This window comes from Bombus bifarius, unplaced genomic scaffold, assembly GCF_011952205.1.
Source record: "Bombus bifarius isolate JDL3187 unplaced genomic scaffold, Bbif_JDL3187 scf7180000007987, whole genome shotgun sequence".
NCBI classification, from domain to species: Eukaryota; Metazoa; Arthropoda; class Insecta; order Hymenoptera; family Apidae; genus Bombus; species Bombus bifarius.
Window position 1 is genome coordinate 1,564,359 of NW_022884369.1, and position 23,707 is coordinate 1,588,065.

Consider the following 23,707-nt stretch of genomic DNA (forward strand, 5'->3'; position numbering starts at 1 on the left):
TGCGACTCGCGCGGACAACTTATACAAATATACGTGTACACGGACCAACGTACACCGTAGCTAATGTGTACCATAACACGGTAAAATTCAACGTTCCTAGGTAATAGCCGAGCATAGTAGAAAATTGGAGCAATTTACGAACGACCGAATCGAACGTTTGAACGTCGACAAATGAAAAAGAAAACGAATGTGAATAAAGTTTAGGACGAGGCATGGGAGAGAAGTTGTCCGGCACACGGAAAGCTAATCATCCGCAGATCGCCAGTCACGCGGGCCTCTCGAAACGAGTCGACGGGCTTAAAGAAGGGTTCAAGGTTCGTGAACTTGCCACGACGATCGTCGCGACGGCTCTTACGAGCGGCCGGCCCTCAGGAGAGTAACGAGAAACCTCGCGGTGTGCACGTATACTCGCTTCTGCCGGTCCGCGTGGTCACGTGAGTAAAATTCCTTTTCGACGCAACGAAGAAGCCCAGGCTCGAAGGATGTTCGTACGAGAACCGCGGAGAAAAAACATTCCGATGCGCTGATTGCATCTACCGCCACGCTGAACCGGTGCATCAACGGGCGGAGGTGTTAATCGGGTTACGAGTCTCCTTGAGAGCCCAACCAGAGAGGAACTGCGTCACGTTCGGTTCAGACCAGACCAAGCCACCTAATATCCCGGATGGATATTTTATCGGAATTTATGGAAACGTAAATGTCGAAAAATTACTTCGTAAGAAGGAAAGCCATGATTTCCATTATCGTCGATTAATCTGGACCAATGAAGCAATTACGATAATCATAGCCTTAGGAAAGAAATCTCTTTATTTTTTCCTCGTGCTCGTCATCTTCCTTTCGTTTTTTCTTTCGCCGAAAGGGGATGCATTCAATTATAATGAACAGCAACTGGGTCGAACGCGATCATGCTCGAGGAGAAACGGTTTTTCGCTTTCGCGGTCCCGATTGCAATCCCTGTCATTTCGCGTGATTATCGCTGGAAATGCGAGGGTACTTGCCAGCCCGGTAGAGACAGATACGATCGTGCATCAAGCCGCGAAACGTGCTCGCGAGCATGCCGGTTCTACGTTGATCGAAGAGTGCGCAGCCGGTTATTATCGCGCTTGCGGATGCTGGCCCGTATTCGTTTGCTTTTTCGATGCAGCGTGCCGCGCGCCGATCGTCTTAAACGCGTCTTCTAGCATACACGGGCCGGGCTAATGTCCCGTGGTCTCGAGGTAGTCGTTCATCGTCGTAGGCTGCCGAGGATGTAGCCAAAGCGTACGGCCGAGCCACTTAATTACAGTCATCAGCTGGTAGCACGGGCTAAAAAAATAACAGACAGTTCGCGTTTAACGAGAGCGCGGGGCATCGTTCGTTCGATTCTTCCATTGACGATCCTCTTGTGCCTCTTGTTCGATCTATCTCGATAAGGGTGGAAGGAGGGCCGAATGGAAATAAAGGATCCGTGAAAAAAAGGGGGCGAAGATCTCGAAGGCCCCCGGAAGGTGAAATTAAGGAAGTTGAGAACAAAACGCGCTTCGTCTGCCAGAAGCGTCTGCAAGGCTAAAGGAGCGGGAGAATGTACGATGGAAAAAAGGAGAGGCAACGGGAGAGCGGACCGGGAACGCGAAAGGAGACGCAGATTCGACGAAGAACGTACGAGCAGACGCGAAAGGAGAAACGAAGACGGAATCGCGGGTTTGGAATAGAGAGAGAGAGAGAGAGAGAGAAAAACACGTGTACGCGTAGGAAGGGGAACGCAGAAGGAGAATGAGAGGGTGAAGTACAGCCGAGACGATCTTCAGTTACGAGATAGAGAGAGAGAGAGAGAGAGAGAAGAGGAGAATGAACAACTTGGTCCATACCGGCGTGCGCATATATACGACGCAGCGAACACCCTTTATACTTTATTTTGCCTCCACGCGAAATACCGGCTGACAGTTACTCTCTCGAACGAAATAAAAGGTGGCCATCCTTCTCTCTTTCTCTTCGTTCGGAAGAGAGGAGCAGCTCACAGAGGAACTTCCACTTGGCCTACTACTCCACTCCACTCGCTTACTCGCCACGGACGAGCTACCGGGGCTTTTCTTTTTACGCGAGCCACTTCCTGCTCGAACTTTGTTTTTCTTTCTTGTCCCTCGCCCCCGTCCGCCTCGTTCTTCCTTTCTTCCTTTCTTTCTTCCTTTCTTTTCCTTTCTTGTTGTTGCTCGACCAGACCCCGACCATGGGATTATGCAACGCATAACGGAGAAATCTAAACAAGCAAACGACCACGAAATCCACGCGTATCACCCTCTTGCACCGTATATTCGCCATTCCCTTTTTTTCGTTACGCTAACCTCCGTCCACGTTCGCGTGTTTTTTTTCCTGCTTCCCCTATAACTACCTCTCTTTCTCTACTACTTTGAGAACAGGCTCGTTCAATTCACGCTGGATTTATGTGCGTTTCGAAAGTGGCGCGATAGAGACGGCGTTCCAAGGAGTTAGCCTTAATTCGAGGTTCAACCACGGATCGGTTTTATTTGTTTGGAAACGCGACCGTTCCAATTGCATAAATTAACGCGGCTCGAAATTCAAACGAGTCGGACGGGGTCCCGTCACGGGGACATCGTTCGCGTCTGTGTATAACGCGCGCAGGCTTTCTAAGTCTTGCTCAATTAGAAAGCGCTATTGGACACATCCGCGCCCGCGGGATCCTTTGGATATTCAAATCAGTCTAATCATTGTTGACTGTGTTACGCTTTTCCTTCCAGTTATCCATTGGAAAACGTTCCAAGAAATATCGAAGTTTCGCGTTTCCTCGTTTTTACGTTTGCAAATATTGGAATTTCCGAAATTGTCGATTTCTTGAACTCGCGAACTTTCAAAATTTTCAGATATCCAAATTTTTTGCAACTTTGTTATCATAGTCGAAATGTGGATCGTTGAACGCGGTTAATGAACTTCCATGAATAATTCCATTATGACCGAGTCACCCCTCGCGACTGTAAGGGCAGTGTTCGCGTAACACGTGTACAAAGGGTGGAAACGTAGACAGAGAGGACGGTTCTTGCGCTCGAACTTGTTACTGGCTCGAGTTTTCGCATAATATTCGTCGGTTTTGCCGGTCGTTGGATTAAATCTATCGAGGTTTATATCAGCCATTTCGAGGCGCGACAAACAACCTGCGCAGCAACAGGTTAATCGCGCTCGAAAACGGACCGCAAATGTTAAACGGCCGAATGATTTGTTACTTCCGGTGCCTCTTCCAATGTTTCATAAAACCACCGTATTATCCTTCGCGTGCGTGGAAAATCTTTCTTCGGGAAATCCGTTGAAAAATTGCAATAGCGACAATTTCTACCTTTTGTTTTGCTTATCCTCCCTGTTTCCTCCCATTCTCGAAGCGAATAATAATCGAAACGAAGCTTTTATAAAAATTAAAATACAATATTATTCGACAATGTCTGCCGGTTTTCTCCGTTTGTCTTCAATTTTCGGCACGGACAACTCGAAGAATTCACGACCGACTTTAAACTAGTTATTCCATCTGAACGATCAGTAAATCGGTCGTGATCTCAACGGACTAGGTCTGTCCTTGGCGGATCGTTAGCCGAGCTCATACGACGTACGAGTCAATCAGGTCCATGGTGATCGATACGCTTTGTTTTCGCAGGGCCACAGTACCCGGCCACGTTCGTTCCCTCCCAGTCTGTCAAACTGTTTATGTACGAGAGCCGTTTTTTACCTTGCACGCCGACTACCTGCCAATGAAACGCCTGCCGACCTTCGAATCGGAGTCTGACCGTTTTTGTGCTCCGCGCCGGTAGCTCCGTGCCGCAGGACCTCAAACCACGCTCGAAATGCGCGTATCTAAATGGAGGTAACGTGGAATGAACACGTATAGAGAGGGAGGGAAAACAAGCCTGCGGCCATGCTACAATTGTACCGGCCGCTTAAAAAATGGAGTTCGGGACTATCGGCTATGGAAATGGATAATAAATGGCGCTGACGTGCGAATAAATATGCACGCAAATGAATATAATTTTCTGGAATGACGCGGATAGTGGAAGATCGTAATACACTGGATTCCGAATAATATGTTGATAGGAAGGCTGATTAAAGATGAAAATTTGGGTTATCGATGATTATATCGTTAATTATAGTTCTATGTTCGATGAACGAGTGATCGCTGCGAAACGCTTCATTTTGGTTCCAGATCACTAAGCGTTAGGATGCAACGAGTTCTGGACGATATTTTAGTGAAATGAAAATGACTGAGGAAATTTTTAGTGTTAATTATAATTCTAAGAAGTTGGGGTGATGTTAATCATAAGTTACCGCTAATTAAATGAAATTAAACGCTAAGTTCGATGACCAAGCGACCAGTGTAACACACTTCACTTCTATTCAAAATTATTGTGAATTATATAGGATGAATCGTGTTCTAGGTGGTATTTTAGTAACGAAAATGGTTGAAGGTGGAAATTTCGTGATATTAATTATATAATTATAGATTACGGTGATATTGTATGTATAATTCTAAATTTAACGAACGCTATGAGCACTATGAGACTTCATTTCGGACAGTGATATTAGTTGTAACTCTAAGTTCGATGACGGAATGACGACTACGAGACACTTCATTTTCATTCGTTCTTTTCGAAAGAGGAAGGCAATAAGAACATCGATGAAATACGAAGACGACTACAAATTAGTGAAATCGAACAATATCGTAATGCGTCGCGTGTGATCGGTTAAAATCGCGACGCGAATATTCGTGAGTCTGATAAAGGGTACGATAATTGCTTGAAAGCAAGTAGTTAATGGAAATGAAAAAAACACAAAATGCTCGCAAAGGGTGGAACGCGGACACGTATTATAACGGTGGATAGAATTTTAATGAAACCAAGGCCCGTTTTATACCGATATGTTTTTTATAAGGATTTTATACGAGAAGAAAGGCTCGCGTAGACAGGACCGCGACGTTTGCTCGTTTCCGTTGATTCTTCGTTGACAGAAAAAGAAAGATAAAGGGAGAAGGAGAGGATTTCTCGTATAAAACGGGCTCGTGAACGCTAATGAATGACGATTGTTAATTCTCTTAGCCGTAAATTGTTTTCTCGTCCGTAGGCTAGACACGAAGTGGCGAATTTTTTAAGAAAAAAGCAAAAGAAAACTCTACCGACCCTCGACCGATAGCATCGAATCGCACGATGATCCATAACTGATTGTCTGCCTGCAACTCTGTCTCGTCTGTTGAAAGGAAAAAAAAGGAAAGCTATCGGATCGCCGATAAATGATACGACGAATTTATCGTTTATCGGCAATCGTTCGCATAGACCTTGCAGCATACAGTTACAAGTTAACCCGTGCATTAAAGCAACACACAGGATAGTTAGGTTAAAGTCTTAGAGCATTCATTAACCATTGAATCGATCTCGTTGTACCGGCCGAGGGTTGCATTCGTCTTGTCTTAAATCCGTTTCGAAAGTTGTTCTGTTGACCATATATAGGATAGGAGAATATTGTGATTGGTACGAATCGCAGGAAAAGCGTCAATAAATCATTGGTCGATTAATACGTAGCATATACGTGCGTGCGGTGGCATGAGATCTTACGGCGGGAAACGAAGGACCGTAAGATCGTTTGAAAGATCCGCGGCCAAGAACGCGGCAATTAGCGAATTGTAGCAGACAAAAGGAACCAGGTCCAATTTTTATAAGGCGAGAAAATAAATGACGTGGATGTTACAATGACGATGCAACAGCGACACACGGAAAAAAAGAAGATGTAAAATGGAACGAAGAGCAAGGAGAAAAAGAAAAAGAGGGAGAAACAAAGACAGTAAATCAAATATACGTATTACTATATAAGGGTCGCCGTAGCGAAACACAATTGAAACGCGAACGGAAATAAAGAAAGAGATAGGATGATCGTGGTGAACGCTTTTTTGTTCAGGTTTTGTTACACACAGCGATTGCTAGCGTTGTACATAGGATAATATCGCGCAGGTGCTCCGAACTTTGCAAGCATCTTCCACGCTCTACCGAAGAATACGTAATTCAGTGTGACTTATGTGAACAAGTGAGAAAGGTAGTATGAAAGAAGGAAAGAATGGCAGATGTAATATCTACAATTTTAATGACTGTTTTCAAACTCGTTCCGACAACGTATCGATAAGACAAACGCGAGAAAGTGACAATCCCGAGAGAGAAGAGAAGATTTTCGAGCGAGACGGAAACGGTTTCGTTGCACACACACGCTTCCATTTTTCATTAGAATAAACCGTTGCTGCGGTTAAACGCCGCGTAACTAATTACCACACCTGATTTCAAAGATTCTCAGCATATTTTTGATACGTTGAATTATATCGATACAGTGTGTACAGATATACCGAGTGACCAACTTGATCGGCCAGGCCACCGTTGGCACGTCCGAACGCTCACATAAAATAATCATTTTTACGCAGATCATTCGATATTATTCTTAAATGACCAACAATAGTCAAAGGCTTCGCCTGAGAACAGCAACGTTCGATTTTCCGCAGGCTGATTGGGAACATGCTGCTCGAAATTTCAAGTTAATTCATTCCGAGGCTCAAAATCGAAGAGATCGATTAACGTTAATACATGAACCTGAGAGATACCACATAGCCATATTTAATTATACATTGAACAGATAATCAGAGTTAACAGATATAATCTATATAGATTTAAATGACCGACGATTACTTTATTAAGATCTTTCTCTCTCGCGTTTGAGCTGCGCGATGAATTTCAAAATTTCGTTGTATGGTTTTTCGAGTCAGCCTGTACCGAAAAACGATCAAAACTATGTACGATAAACCGAGAGCTGTTTCTGTGCTGGCCTGAAATCTATCTTGAACGAGGATTGTTCGACTTTTCCACGCGGCAAACAATGTTCATCATCTTTTTTCGATAATTAAGACGGTTTCCCTCGTGAGATTGCACGCGTTACGACACGTGTCATTTAATCAAAATGTTATTGTAATTCTAGTAAGGTAAGGCAAAACAAACAAAAGAAAAAAAATGAACAAAAAGAAACGAGCGGGCGAGCGCGCGTTTTAAATAAAAAGAACAAAAAAAGAAAAGAGAAGAGGAAAGAGGAAGAAACACATCGACTGATTATCGTTAAGGGTGGATCGCTAGAACGAAGATTAGCGGCGATTTTTATTATCTAAAATTTAGTGATAGAAATTTTGCTATTTATTACGATGTACTAGGATACGCTTGTTTACGTATCAAACACGAATAAGGCACACGAGACATGCTAATTTTCGTTTGGCCGTCCATTCCGCCAGACTTTTAAACGCACGACGACTTTTTTCACTTTCTTTCCTCGTTGTTTCTTGAGCTTTTCATCGATTCTTGGATCTCGAGTCTGTGGGTCGCGGCTAAGTCTTCGCGGTTTCGATACGATTTAATCGGATTTAGAGTGCACGAAAAAAAATATTTCTATAAATATAACACGCGCCGTACAGCAATAAAGTATTGGGATACATCGATCGAGATACGAAAGAGATAAAAAGGGGAAGAAAATTTACAAAATTTATAGCGTGTCCATTTCTCTACTAGGAAAGGCGAATTAAAAAAGATATATTACGTATACAATGTACAGGGTGTTTCAAGGTATATGCTGTTATATTAAGGAAACTATTGTCGGCTATGCTATAATCTTAGATTTTACGCAGATTTATTAAATTTCTTCTCTTTTTTCTAGTCCTATATTAATACAGAAACAAGAAAAGAAAAATTCCTCTCTAGTTCTTCAAATTTCACATAGTTCGTCAAACAATAATTTACAAGACATTTGCCTCGAGATACCCGGTAAGAATATCGAGAATAATACGATTTCGAGACCAAGTCTATCGAGAAGAAAATGAATATTTGGTAAAGAATAAAGAAAACTTTATTTATGCGTCGATGTTAATCACGATACTATATTGCTCGGATCTCTCCTGGTATACGCAACAACACACAAAAAAAGAAGCACTTTAAAGAAATAAAAAAAAAAAATGGGAATCACTAGTGTATATATACAGGACCACAGGTTCGTTAATTTTACTATACGAGAAACACGAACGTTCTTCGGATTAGAAAACAAAAGGACAAAAGGAAATAACAAAGATACAAAAAAAAAAAAAAGAAAAACGATGAGAAAAAAAGAGAAGAATAGTGAATATAGTTGATGAATGCGTGTCTTGTTGCGCGCCTGACGGACCGTGACCGGTCCACGCTGTTCGCGAGTCCGTACGCCATGTTTTAGGCGCACAATCAAGGAAGTGTATAGTGTTTAAACTCGCAGCAAAGAGCAGAACAAACTCTCCCCCTCAAAGCCCTTGTTACGAGCCAGCAGTTGAACAATGATGTCTGATTTTTATCGCCAGAGAGCAGTAATAGCACAAGTGAAACCGTTTCTAAGTACATTTGTTATACACGCATATTGTTATCATTGCCACGTAAAAGCAATTATTAACTCCATAGCCTGGGCCATTGTTAGGTGAACGAGAGAGCTAGAGACTGTTTCTTGAAGCTGGTTTGCACCAACTCGCCGTTCCCTTCGTTTGCTCTTTTGTATGTAGCTGTTAATCCGTTTTGATATTTTCTTCCGATATCATTGCGCTTTAACTGACCGACTAATTCCGTATGATACACACATACAATGCTATCTTAATTGAACCTTGTTTCGCTCGTTTTTCTTTCCGCTACGTGTATATAATTTTCTCAAACGATGCTTTACGAAGTGTATTTAACAGGGAGATGAACCACAGATAACCTCTAAACTGAAGATTTAAAAAATTGGTAGGAATATCGATAACACTACTTATTGCCAATTGCAATGTGCAATAAATAATGTCATCGTTAGAGAATAGAGCATAAAATTTCGGTTTAAAGGTTGAATGAGAAACAGAGTATATGTTCCTTTTTCTTTTCTTCGTTATTTTCTAAATGCTCTTATTTTTTTCCCCGAGTTTCCAACTATAAAATTTGTTTCTAACTATTTACATTTATTTTGATAAGTTTACATTGGTGTAAACCTGCATCAAAGAAAATACGAGAAAGAGATTATCGTAATAACTGCCGATTACTCGGTAACAATGGCAACGCCCATACATACGAAGTCTGTAATCGAAATGCTTTATATTTTTACACCGAACAAAGCAGTATATAACGTACAATAAACAATAAAACATGTCCTTCCATACGCAACCTCAAGATGACAAATGTTAAATTTTTATTTTTACAACAGCCCACTATCACTTCCGATATCTGAGCTATATTCGAGCATATTCATAGTTGAGACTATTTAAGTAGGATTAATTGAGACAAAGTCGGATAGGAGTTCATTTTAATCGACTCACGAGATTTACGATTTCTACTCGACTCGATCGTCTATTGTAATATATGCAATTATAAACGATACGACAGTTTACGCTAGTGATATTATTGTATAATGTCGACGTTTCACACCTATACACATATACACACACGTGTACACCTGCGTGTGTGCATGCATAACACATACACAAAGACATTTATGTGATCTTACCGTGCGCTACATTTCGATAAAGATTTCGCAACTGTTCGTTTGTTTGGTCGTAAAAAGAAAGAATATCGTCTAACATGTTTTTGTTTCAAATAAAACAGCAAAAAGGAATAAATGAAGCGGGCTCAAAACGGTCTGTCCAGATACTACAGTCTTATGCTCCATCTGTTGCACGAAACTTTAGTTCTAACATACGCAGCTCTCGTATATAATTCGTATATAATTTTCAATGAAAATCAAAAAACGAAGAACCGATCGGTACCAAAAAATAAATCTCATACATTAAGTCATTAACTTCGTAAAAAAAAAAAAAGGGATGTACATATGTATTTAAGATAGCTATATATTATTATATATACAGACATACACACATAACACATCAGACATCTCACACACATATACATACACATATATGTAATATGTGAAGGTTTTCGATGTGCTGTTAATTGCAAATTAATCTAATTGTTGAATACTTTTCTTGTTACTCACCCTTCGATGATCGTAGTCGAAGTAAACCGATTCCCGAAATCTGGTTGGCAATGTGATTATTCAATAGCGTAGCTTTTTTCATTTGTTTACTCGCTTACGAATCTTACACCTATGAAGGAAACTTTCATAAAATACACTTTCTCCGTGTACTTGATGTTTCTTAATGTCTTATTTATACACACTTGATACTTTAACCACAATCTATTTCATTATAACGAAAAGACCATATTTAAACCGATAAAATAGACTTTCGTATGTAGTTCGACTCTGATGCGTCACCGAAAAATCGCACGTTGCCAACTGAACGTTTAGAAATGTATTATTTTGAATTCGCGTTATGCCAAACTGATCGACCATTTGAATGTCAAAAATAAACAGCACGTGTGACAACCTTCGATGTAATACCGCCGATATCCAATTAGAAAAGCGCCAAATTCGAACGGTTCTTTATTTACTTTGTGTTCTTTTTTTCTCTTTGGAACTGTTGTAATGCTTATTTAATTGGCAATCGGCGTCGATTACTTAATTCCATGATCTCCTACAGGGATTATCGATTACAAAGTGGAATTAACGAAAAATTTCGTTTATAATATCGAATAAGATTTGAAAATACAATATATTTCCCGAGATGCATTCGGAATGATCGTTCGAAGAATGTCGATTTTTCTTAAATTACAAACGTACGTAATACCTCAGAGTCATTACGATATCAATACGTAAAAATAACGAAACATTTGTGATTCGTGATGTATCGTAGATTATTACCGGGATATTGGTAATTTCGTACGACAAATAATAAAATATATACGAACCCAAGTATTTATGTACATCGACGAAAATTTTCGAATTACGGCAACCATGATGGATTCTATGCACTTCCCTCTCATTGTAAAAAATACCATTCGAGATATCGATCAGATGTTTCGAATTTTCCCGCAAGTTTCATTCGAGAGTTGTTACTAATGTCAATCTTCAATTTCTATATTCTTCTTAGAGTAAGAACTTTTGTATTATGAGTTAAAAGTACTATTTCTAAGATTAATTACGAAGACCATTAAGAAAACGTTAAAAAATAATTTATGTTTTTAAAAATATCTCGAGTATGCCGTAAGGACAACCGTACTGACCTGTACGTGAAAGTATACGTATCCGACAAGGGAACTTTAAATCTTTCGATATCGCGTAAATACGAAGGAATCTTCCTTGAGGGCGCAAGCGTTTCGCATCGTTTTCAAATTCAGAGCGTATTTTGAATCTGATAGGAGGATGGGAAAATGGCGCGAGAATACAAATTGTAAAATTTCGAATTTGTAACTTTTCATAATTTTGAACAAGAAGAAGTAACAAAAATGTGAGATGAAATTCCGTTTTTGAAATTTATTTGAGGAAAGTTCCTTCGTAATATTTCACGCGTATAAATAAACATTTTTAATATTTCACATTTTATCACAATCTTCATCGAAGTCGTTCAAATGCGAAGACAGTCTTTTTCGTCTCGAAGATAACGTTAAACTTATTTTACACGCATCGAATGTTAGGACTGTGTTCGTATTACGATAGTTGTTAGCGAATGAACGTTTCTCGGTCCCTAGAAAAGAAAATAATCATAAAAAAAAAAGAGATCGAATTTTTCGTGAAGAGAGAGTACACATATACACGCTTACTGGGAAACATGTATATGTACTTAAAAACGTCTTTGTGCAAAATTGATGAATGTTTTACGTGTACTAAAATGTTCCCTTTTAATCCTATTAAGACTTACAAAATATAAGTATTACACTTTACTTGTATATATACATATGTGATAAAAAATATATATATATATACACCTGGTTTTTCATGTCATATTTATATTACATCCTTGTAATTCTTTTTAATATTGAGCAAAGTGGAAATATGAACAATAACACACGTATTCTTTATTACAAGCGAATATCTCATTTTATTTATTAAAACTATTCATTAAATTATCAATTATTCTCCAGGAATATCCAGTCTTAAGTTATCTTACATACCACGTTCAATTACAAAACTCAATTTTATTTGTTTCCCAGTGGAAAATTAAAAATACCGTAATATGTGCTTTGGTATTAACGTCACTATCACCCTATAAGAGTCTTCTAACTTATGTACAATTAATGCACATAACTTCTAAATTACATGCTCTTTTAAAACAATAATATAACTAATATCCAAAACCAACTTCTTTAAAAATTATATATTGTTTTGTACAAACTTTATTTCTATTTCTAAACTAAATTTATGTGTATATATATACTAGTGCAAAAGATTTGAGTTAGAAATTAATATAATTTATAATATGTATATCTTCTATGTGTAAATTATTATTTAAAAATATATTCTTATATCGTTGAAAATATAAAAGTACAATCTTTACATTTTTTAAAATCAATTTCTTCGATAAAAAATAATTTAATTGGATAATAAGATTGCATTTTTCTTGCAAAATATTTAATATAAATTTAAGAATTATTGAGTTATATCACATTTATGTCCGAAGCAGTACTGATAGTGGGTAAAGTACTATCGCTCCATTCTGGATGAGGATAACTCCTTAGTGGACTTGGTATGTTAACTGGCATTTTACTTTGCATCCTTATATCTTCAACTATATTCTGAAATTGTTCTGTTATATTAGAGCCTATTAAATTATGAGGCGAACTTTGTTCTTTATTTGACTCCATAGACTTTTTAATTCTATTTGATTCTTGTACATCAGTCTCTTTCTCATGAGCCTTTTTGTTGGACAAATTTAAATGTTCCGATGATGATATTTTATTTGTATCTTTAAAACTTTGTAAATTATCGTTTTTTTTATTACTAAATGTTACTACATCATCTTTCCCTTGATTAACTGAAAAGAAAGATATTAGACTCGTAAAATATTATGATATATATATAATATGTACATATAAAATATATTTACCATATTGGCTAACTTCTGTGCAACCCAGGTCTTTATAAGAAGGTAAAAGAGTAAGTGAAGATTCTCCAGCAGGTAAACTAATAAATTCTAAATTGGCAGAATCTTTAATCGAAGGTTCTTGAACATCCTTGATTTGTTTGTTTTCTAGGTTCTCAATTTGAGTTTCTGAAAAGACTGGTATTTTATTTGATTTATGCAGAAAACCTTGTACATGTTTAATTTTGGATGGATCATGATCCACTGTGGATAAAGAAACATCAGATATATCGTGCCAAGAGGTACGTATATTGGAATCATGTGAAGAGGTAGAAGTAGGCGATGAACATGCACGACGTTCATGAACAATTGGAATTTGTGGATTCGAATTATCTTCGTGAATATAAATATCTTTTAATTGGTCTGCAATGAAATGTTGAACCTTCCTACGATGTAAAATGTAAATATAATTGCCTTATAACATTATTAAATTAGATTGAAATTAAGTAATGCTTCAACTAACTTGATTTCATTAAGATGTTCGATTAATAACGAATGTTTGTATGATGACAAAACTGAAAGTTTATCTTTTTCCAATGTTAAATACTTCACCTCTGAATTCAACTGTCTTACACGTTCAGTTTGTTCAGCGAGATTCGTTCTTAACTCTGCTACAATTTTTTGAGAAGATTCATAATTCTTCATCTCTTCTGTTAGTTCGGTTATTGTTTTATCTCTAGCTTGAATAGCTTTTATTGTTTTATCTAATTCTTGTTTTAATGTTTTTTCAATTACTTCTAAATCTAACTGCCTTTTTTGAGCTTCATTTAATAACAATTGTTGTTCATGAACTTGTCTAATTTAAGGACAGATTATATAAATATAATGCATAAAGTTGTTATAATATGTTTCTAATACTAAACATACCGCAGTAAAGAATCTCTCTCCTCGCGTAATGCTTCATACATAGAATTCATTTGTCTAGTTGTTTCTAATTTAGCTTCTAAATCCTGCTGCAAATAATTCCATTTCAATATTCAAAGTTTTCAGTATTATCTATTCACTTATCCTTAATAAACATACCACTATAGGTGGTTTACTGGGTTCAATTGGTATTCTAAATACTACTTGCTCCATATCAGCAAGAATTTTATTAGCTTTATCATCTTTAACTAAGTGTTCTAACTCCTTTATTAAAAAATGTAATGTATGAACCGGGTTGAACACACCAAATTTGTCATCAGAATAATCAGATATTCCATCACATTGTACTCCTCTGTCATAAACTATGACAGATTCCACAGTGCTTGGTATTGATGTACTTGATGGATTTGTAGTGTATGGTATAGATTTTATATGTTCTTCTATTCTTTTCTGGGAAGTTGATTGCTTGACAGGAACTTCATCTAAAAATTTGTGCTACAAAAAGAAGTGTTTCTAAATTAACTTACGAATAATTTTATGCATATTTAGTGAAATATAAATATAAAAATTAATACTAACATCTAGTTTCTGATGATTTAGAAAATGTTTCTTAGTCTCCTTAGTGCCATTACCATGTTTTGATGATTTTGAACCTGGTATTCTCGTTGCCTCTTGTTTCATAACAGCTTTATTTTGTTCTCTAAACACCCTACCCCAGTTTTGATCACCACTATGACCAGGTTTCTTTTTTTCTTCTACTTTGTGACTAGTTGGGTTACTGCTAACCATAGTTGATGTACGTTTACGGCCCTTGGTTTTCACAATTATTTCTAACAGTTTATCACAATCATAAGATAATCCAGAAGTAGGCTACAAATATATTATATGGCTAGAATTTATGTGACAAGAAAACCTGTAACTATAAAAATATTTCAATTTTTGGTTACCAAATGGTGGTTACTTTCCACCGTATTTTTGTTACTGCGGGTAGCAACAGCTTTCCTAGCAGAGCTCATTTTGCTACTCATTATAATAAAATGGTAGAAAAATGTGTTTTTTATACCAAACAAATATTTAAACTTGCAAATCGATTTCCACCAACCATAGACATAATTCATTTAACCTAATATTTTAAAGAATACATTCACATTATACATCGAACAACATACCATAATATATTGTAAAATTCGCCAGCATACTTATCTTGGCGTTTACGATGTGTACACCATCTTGTATGATTGAATAATTTTGAACTATCATTTTATCGTTGTACTTATTATACAAAAAGTATAATAAAAATATCTAATATATTTTCTTTAGTTTTAAAACAATTTATCTCATATAATTTAATAAATACTTTATACTTTACATATTTAAAATTGACTCCAAATATGAAATTGCAGTCTTTTAAATTCTTGCTTCTTGTATATAAAACCTATTAAAATCATACAGACGCGCGTCTCAAAACAGTTTAAGGGTTTTCTGTTTCCACGTTACAATTCAAGTAAATATAAATTAAATACATATATTATCTTGGTAGTGTACCATATTTTTCTTATCTTTATGTAGATGTGGCATTTTCAAAAAAGTGAAGTCAAATGTAAAATTATTAATTATGTAAATTTTTATTTTTACAGCAATATGGAATAGTGATTCAATTTGTACATAATTACACATATAATTAAATATTTTTGGGTATATGATATACGCAATTCGTTTTTTAACTCTTTTGGTATAATATTCAATAGTTAATTTGTAATAATACAATTATTTGTACAATGAAGTTATTATATAAAAATTATATTGAAAATATTGCAACCTAGATTATTAATTACAACAAAAATTACATACTCTATATCATTTATTATGTTTCGTTAATATACTGACAAGCTTATTCCTATGTTCACTTAAAATCTCATAAAATTTGTCAAAAAATAATTTAGCAGATTCCTCTATATACGCTTTTCTTCTTTGAGCTGCATCCAGTTTATCCGTTGCTTCCTCTAACTCTGCAGCAAGTTGTTGTGTATTTGGCATCAAACCTTGAACTTCTCTGATGTCATTTTGCAGATTTTTTATTTGTTCCCTTAATTTTGTTTCTTCGTGCTTAGCATCAGCTTTGATTTTACTTATAAGGCCTTTCTTTTCTTTAATCTTACTGGCGACATCATTACTTTCATCTTCTAGAATTTTTATTCTCTCTTGAAGATTCTCTAATTCATTAGTATTTGATTCTAACAAACATTCTTTTTCATTAATTTGAGATCTCAACAATTCTTTCAAATCATTTATTAAATTAGCTTTAGTACTTAATACTTCCATAATTTCGGGTTGCAATATACCTTTCTCTGGCATCTTTAGCTCCTCTAGATTCACACCCAGATCCCCACTAAGATGCATAAATATTTCTTTATTATATGTTAGAATTGCCTTAGTTAAATTATTATTAATAGATGCTAATTTAATGTCCATAGTGTATATTTCTTTTTGTATCTCTTGTAAATATTCATCAAACTGGTGCATGTAATCCTGAATTTCTGTACATTTATTTAAAATTTTATCTCTTTCTGTCTTAGACATTGGTTGCTGCTTAATAATAGAAAGTAACTCATTATGCTGCGTGTCTTGTAAACAAATTTGTTCACTCAATACATTGCACTCAACTTTTATTTGATCTACTTCGAAATTAATTTTTTTAATATATTCCTCTTTTGCACTGATATCACTCAGTTGCATTTTTTCATCGTTCTGTAAAGATGAAAGTACTTCCTGTAAATGTTTTACTTCTTCATCTATTTTATTTGAATTTGTTTCAGCTGCTTGTAATTTAAGCATTTCTTCCTCTAGCTCAGAACGCGCAGCATTCAAGTCTTCTTCATTTACACCTTGCTGTTCTTCAATTTCTTGTAAATATTTTTCGATCATTAACGCTTCTTCATCCAATTTCTCATCATTCCAGGCATTATAAAAATTTAGCATTGAGAAAAAAGTATTTTTATTAATTACTGCGTTTATTTGATTCCCTACAAATGGTAGGTTCTCTAAATTATACTTTGTAAAAGCTATTTCCCTTATTTCACAAATTTCTACTAGCCAACATATCCAGCCCAAAACATTTGGCCAAGAATGCATAGCATTAGCAGTTTTTAACCAAGATTTATTAATAATTCCTGGATAGTGGAGTTTTTTTGCAACCTTTGGCAATTCCTCTACATAATTTGTGATTGTAAGAATTTGTTTAATGTCCAAGATTTTTACTAAATATCCAGAGACTTCAACAAACATTTTTAAGGTAACAGGTTTTAAGCTTCCATTGCTATTAATCATAGAAGAACAATGATTTATAGCTAAAAAGTTATCAATTTTACTAAGCATATGAGCCTGATATATTTTGTCTGTTAATGGTCTTGTATCTTTTCTAGGACCTTTAGCACCAATATTGCTAGCACGGTCAGCTGATAAAGATCTACGTCCTGTTGGAAGTCCTGCATGAATTTTGCTTGAACTTCCTGCTGTAAGAAGACCAGCAGGCTTGCTAGCATTTGTTATTGGTGTCTTTGGAGTTGTCGGTACTTGACGAAGTGGAGTTTTAGCTATAAAAATAGTAATAAACATTTATATTTATATTTAGACTATATACATTTATATGTAAAGCATTTGTTATATTTAAAATAGAAAAAAGGGCATTTTAAACTTTTACCTGTTGTTTTTAATACCGATCCCCTAATACTTATTCTATCACACGAAGAAGCTCGTATTCGAGGCCTTGGTATATGAGAATTTTCATTTGAGAAAATCTTTGGTTTTAATGTTTGTGTTTTTCTCGATTCTGTCCGCATGAAACTTTTATCTTCCCTATCAAACGAAGATATCCTTACGGGATTCGTAGATGATCTGCGCCCTAAAGAGTTACCCGGCATTTCGATTCAAATAAAATATATTTTCACATTAAAAAACTATTTAAATAAAAATTGTATTTAAAAAAACTGGAAGTTTCAATATGTGGTTTTAACATTCAGAGCAGTATAAGCAAGCATTTTGAATTTCGTCGTTAGATATAGAAGTATAAGATATAAGATTGGTAACATGAGTAGTATATATGTTATGGTTATACAGTAGTTCATTTAGGATGTATGTCACCCATTGTATGCTTCTGAAATAAATTAAAACGTCAATAATTGAAAAAATTGTATTTTTTATTATTTCTGGTTTATGTATCAAATTTAGTTGTAATATATAAATATTAGGTAAATATCTCAATTATCTCAAGATTATCTTGTTCTTACTTTTCTTAGTACGAGATGTTAACCATGCTTGAATTGAAAAATGTATTAATCTGTAACTATATATAAATTTTTAGATAAACTTATGTTTTATGTGTGAATATGAACAAAATAATACAAAAATTAGATAAAATCTAAGCAGTAATGTTGAAAACGTGGTGTAAATTAACTAATACGTTTAAGATAAAAAAGGTAGATATCATATAGGTAATTCATCTTCATTATGAATTAGATGTAGCATTTTTTCTTTTTTTAATGTACAATTATACGTATCACTTATTAATATGAAAAAGAGAAAGAACATAATTTGTTATATAATTCAAATGATATATTGGTGTAGAATTTATGGGTTCAACCTCTAGCAAAATGCTCTACAGTGACGAAAGGGAATATCAAAAATAATCTTGTGCAGTTTTCAAAATACAAAGCTAAAATTTTACAACTAGTTAATACAAGTAAATTGGACGATTTAACACAGTGAGTAAATTATTGGTAATATTTAAATGATAATATTTAATCTATTTATCTGATTGTTTATGTTATTTAAATATAGATTCATATCGGTATCACATGCTGAAACATTAATATCGAAGCGTACCAGCAACGGACTTTATAAATCATTAAATGATGTTTTATTAAAGACTAAAATAGATGTTGATAGTTGGAATAATTTTTGTACTTCATTCATTAATCATTACAAGAAGCAGAAATGGAAGAACATGATAAAATCTGACATAAACATAACAGCAGTACAGAAACAATAATATATTTATATTACTTCTAACAGTCGAATAGCGTTAGGTAGTGCATTATGTTAAAAAAATAAACTGTTTCAGATGCCAGCAACGCTATTGGGTATATATGTAGGACCCACTGCAATAACTTGGTCATTAGTAGATCGTGATTTTAACGTGTTAGCTTGGGATTCCATAATTTGGTGGAATAAGTCTTTGAAATATGATATAATCAACTCGGTGAATATCTTAAATCTGATATTTCAAAGTAAAAGAGATTTACTACTTTACTTAACACTTATATGAATTTTAGGTACCATTTTTTGTTGAACAATTACCACTATCTAGTTCTTATGTGATGGAAGAACTTAAAATTAATAGCAGATCACGTAGTACTTCATACATGATGCAACATCAGATGATCATTTCTATTGCAAGCTGTATTAAATTAATAGTTCAAAGTATGTTTATACAATTATAGCAGAATTATTAACAATATAGCAGAAACAAATAATGCTTGCTAAACTTTCTGTAAAATAATTTTTCTAGGAACAAATAATTCGGATTCATTAGCAAATACTCTGTACATATTAAAACCTTTGACGACAGGGCGTATTTTTAAACTTCTGGTTGCATCTGAAGTAATTGCTGCAGATTATATTATGAAGCAAATACTAGATGATACCAAGACAGATAATGAATTGTTACGGGATATACACATAGCCTATGAATTTAAAAAAAAATATATGAAAAAAGCCGCAGGTGAAAGAGAACAGATGGGCAAGTGTCTATTGACAACTTTAGCTTGTTTACATATTATTAGAAATTGTATATCTTGATGCATAACCTAATTTCATTAATAAAATTTGTTATTGTTTGTTAATTAAAAATTTAATTTATACGAAAAATGTGAATATCGCAGAAATTTTAATAAGAAAACCACTAGGTACGAGAATAATAAAAAAGAGAATGAAAAAGAAAGGAAAGATGTTACTGTGTTACACGTGGAAGAAATTAAGAAACGAAATATAGCGGCTTACCTAAACAAAACCAAATTATAAATGTAAAAATCATGTTTTTATTAGCAGAAAGCATTTTGTTACTTATGTTCGACAAAAAAATCAGATGTAGATTAATTTCGTGTTAGTACACTATCTTATAATATTATTTTATTGTATAAATAGATATAAATAAATTAAATTCAATATAAACATTTGCTGTTTTTCTTACAAAGTATAACATAGTTAAATGTTATAACATTTTTTTCAAGAAACAATTTTTTTGGAAACATATAGTACGAAGAAATATGTGTTCAAGGAAGCTTCATATCAAGTTTTCGTATAACAGCTCAAGGCTCAGGACTTCAAGGTTAGTACAATGTATAGAGGTCCACTCATTTATTATATATTATTTTTATTATACTATCATACTATCAACACATAGTACAGTGTAATTTAATATATCTTGCTCCTAAATACAAATGCCTTTTAATTAAATAAACAGGTAAGTAAACGATTGGTCACAATAGTAGCGGTAATATTATATACCGGCATGTATGTACCATTGTGAGCATCGAGTAAGTATCTGAGAGCAAGATATCCGAAAAGTGACTATTGCAACAAATTTGTACGGTCAACTAAAAATCAATATGTTTAGACAATACTTTTGTACCCAAACCCATAATGTTAAATTAGGTACATTTATTGAAAAGATAGTAACACCGCTACTTAATCCGGCAGTGATGCTGTAAAAGAACGTTATTATTTAATCGAATATGCATAAGCACACCACAAAGTTCTCCACTGTATGTATCTGATGACGTTTCAAAAAAGTGGTAGCTCAAAACAACAAACGGTAAATGATAGTATATGTTGACTTGACACTAAGAAATCAGTGAATTGGTACACCACTTGCAGATGCTGAATTGGATTGCGTGTGCCGGTGCTCGTGTGTGTTGTGTATCTCTCGGTTAAACTAATATGATACATTATGAATAAACGGGTAGAATAGTTGATTAAGCTTGTATTCTTTCGTATATCAATACTTTATGAAACATACAATAAATTAAAGTTAACTTAAAGAGATTCCGTACGCCAATCTCCTTGGTAATCGTTTGATGTACAAATGATGGTAATTTACCCTCAATTTTTCGATCGTGCTGTGAACGTATATAATTATCTCTATGAATTGAATAACAGAAGTATTAACCAGTACTCCATTTTACTTTCATTGCCGATGGACTACAGATCATTGAATCTGTTATCGAAACGACAAGTAGATACGCTATACAATTGAACTATGTGATTGCACGCACCTCTTTCAATGTGTTACTCGCAATCGCATCGCTGCCAGGTTAACGCAATTAATTAAATCGTTAAAGTAATACCCGATCAGACCAGCTGGATACGAGTCTTAACATATATGTATATTGATATATCTAATATATAATTCTGTGTATATAATATATCTATATGTATATTAATACGTATGTGCACGTTTGTATTACGCTACAACACATCGTGAAACAAAAACCGTTAAGTACGTTATAATAATTACTATTTCCTTTTTTTCTCCTCCCCGCCTCTTTATATAGTTTACAACGCACTTTTCTGCCTTTTCCCTTTTTTTTTCTTTGTTTTCGTTTTTTTCCCCTATAACCCGGGACCTTCTTACGCAAGCGTATACGTGTATAAAATCTAGATCCAGCTTAAAACGTACACATCATCTCGTGGACCGTGCACCGAAGCGATATTACCAGCTCGCTTCGAAATCGTGCGAAAACGATGCGGCTTGAGCATCATGAAATATAACTGAGGACTGAGGACAGAAGAGTGTGTCTCGCGATCACGAAACTACGGCTCTATACTTGGATGGACACGCAATCAATACACAATTACAACATTACAAACAATACTCGATATTTTTTAAATATATATAATAACATTACTAAAATTATGCAGTGTCCCGGATTTTTCTCCGCCGAATGGTTCAAGCATATGAGTAAAAATAACAATAATTTGATTAAAAAGTTATAACAAAAATACGATATAACAATGAATCTATTTTTCGTTTAATTTCATTTCAAAATTGTACCTGTTTTTATAAAAATACACGAGAACTTAAATTTATTACATTACGGATACATTACGAATGCAGTCTTCACAAGAAAAAACTAGTGACGTGATATTTGTTGATCTTGGGCTAAAGAATTAGTTTTCCTCGATTTCATTCATCATGCTCATTTAATCATTATATCTAACATTAAACCAGTTAATGAACTATTATTTTTACTCATAAAACTGACAATAAAATTCATAAAGCAGAAAAAACCTGGGACATCCTATATAGCATCTGTCTTTAGATTATTACAGAATTTTTCTTTGCTTGAAACTGCAAGTCCTTTCGCGAACGAAACGCATAGCAAATGTTTGATAAATCTTTTTTAAACCCATAAAATGAGGAAAACGAATTACGATCCTAGACAGCAGAAGCTCGATTGACTATTGTTAAGTATACTCGAAACCGCACGGAATGATGTAATTCAAACTAGCAGCATCTTCGTGTATTTTCAAATCGTTCAGTGTTATTGAGCCATCCGTTGATGAACCTGACGGTTCCTCGAGGATTTCCGCAATTCATAGTGTCTCTCTTGTTCTAATGCGTCCACGTCTTTGACATATAATACCCTGATAGGATTACAATAATTCAGCTTAATGTTTAGCATGTCATCGAGGATCATAATATCGCGTTTCTTGATTCGTCTTAAGATGCTCTCTTTTCTCTGTAGATGCGTAGCGTAATTTCAATAACAGGGCGATCAACGAACTGTTACGTTTCAGACACACACTCGCTTCACAAGTTAATAGATGTCGCGAAATCGGAACAATCGCTTTACACGTTAAATAAAAACTACGTATCTAAGCCAGTCTTCCTCTTATTCTGCCAATTTCACATTGATCATTGCGCGTTTCTTTTGTTCCAACGTCCTTTCCATGTTTACTAGTATAGTAATTGTTCAGACGAATGAAATTAGAAGGACAACGCTGATCAATTTTATCCGCTCCGTATTTTTCTTCACAGAACGCCGAATATCGTTCAACATTCGGAAAATTACATACATATATATAAATGTATATGTATATCCATTAAACATTCATTAGACGAGTAGAACATTTTTCGCGTGGCGTATGCTTGTACAATCGAAAGATCTAACAAGACAGGATATTAACATACGAAAAAATCAGGGATATCTCTTCCGCAACGTTCTAGTTTCAATATGAAATATATCACGATTAAATTTCGCTGGCCTGCATGCGATTTATACAATTGGTTTACAACATCAATCCCATAATACGTCACGTCACATCATCGCTGTCAGATTAAGCAAAGAATGTGATATTTGAACGATGCGATCGCATCATGATAATATTACGACACGCCCGTTTAACAAGGAAACGATTGTGTCACAGGAAATACATGTTCAGTGATAACAATAATAATAATAATAATAATAATAATAATAATAATGATAATAATAATAATAGTAATAATAGTAATAAAATAATAATAATAATGATGATAATTACGAGACGACCGATAAATGACGGAGAGATGTATGGACAGTTTATATATTGTGAGACTTTCATGCGATGATATCGGACGATTGTCGATAGGCAATCGAGCTGCATTACTCGTATTGCTTTGATTGAACTCGTCAAAAGTACGAAGAGGATGATTTCATTAACTCTCGGCACTTTTGCCCCTTCCGGTGCTTTCTCTAACATAACGTTAAGCTACATATACACATCTTCATACAAAGTTGC

The 23,707-nt window shown here is 34.9% G+C and overlaps 2 protein-coding genes across 2 annotated transcripts; one reads left to right on the forward strand and one right to left on the reverse strand.

Annotated features, from left to right (window-relative positions):
* Window positions 1-12,448: 12,448 nt before the first annotated feature.
* LOC117205309 lies at window positions 12,449-18,103 on the reverse strand. The gene is made up of 9 exons (XM_033443586.1): window positions 17,568-18,103; window positions 15,728-17,460; window positions 14,815-14,982; window positions 14,447-14,737; window positions 14,027-14,362; window positions 13,871-13,956; window positions 13,467-13,799; window positions 12,968-13,389; window positions 12,449-12,895 (listed from the first exon to the last, which is right to left on the reverse strand). The coding sequence occupies exons 1-9, from the start codon at window positions 17,785-17,787 to the stop codon at window positions 12,519-12,521; spliced, it is 3,966 nt and encodes a 1,321-aa protein (XP_033299477.1). The 5' UTR covers window positions 17,788-18,103; the 3' UTR covers window positions 12,449-12,518.
* Window positions 18,104-18,178: 75 nt separating this feature from the next.
* LOC117205296 lies at window positions 18,179-20,085 on the forward strand. The gene is made up of 7 exons (XM_033443567.1): window positions 18,179-18,342; window positions 18,491-18,627; window positions 18,704-18,899; window positions 18,987-19,124; window positions 19,198-19,345; window positions 19,434-19,726; window positions 19,787-20,085. The coding sequence occupies exons 1-6, from the start codon at window positions 18,295-18,297 to the stop codon at window positions 19,721-19,723; spliced, it is 957 nt and encodes a 318-aa protein (XP_033299458.1). The 5' UTR covers window positions 18,179-18,294; the 3' UTR covers window positions 19,724-19,726; window positions 19,787-20,085.
* Window positions 20,086-23,707: the final 3,622 nt, after the last annotated feature.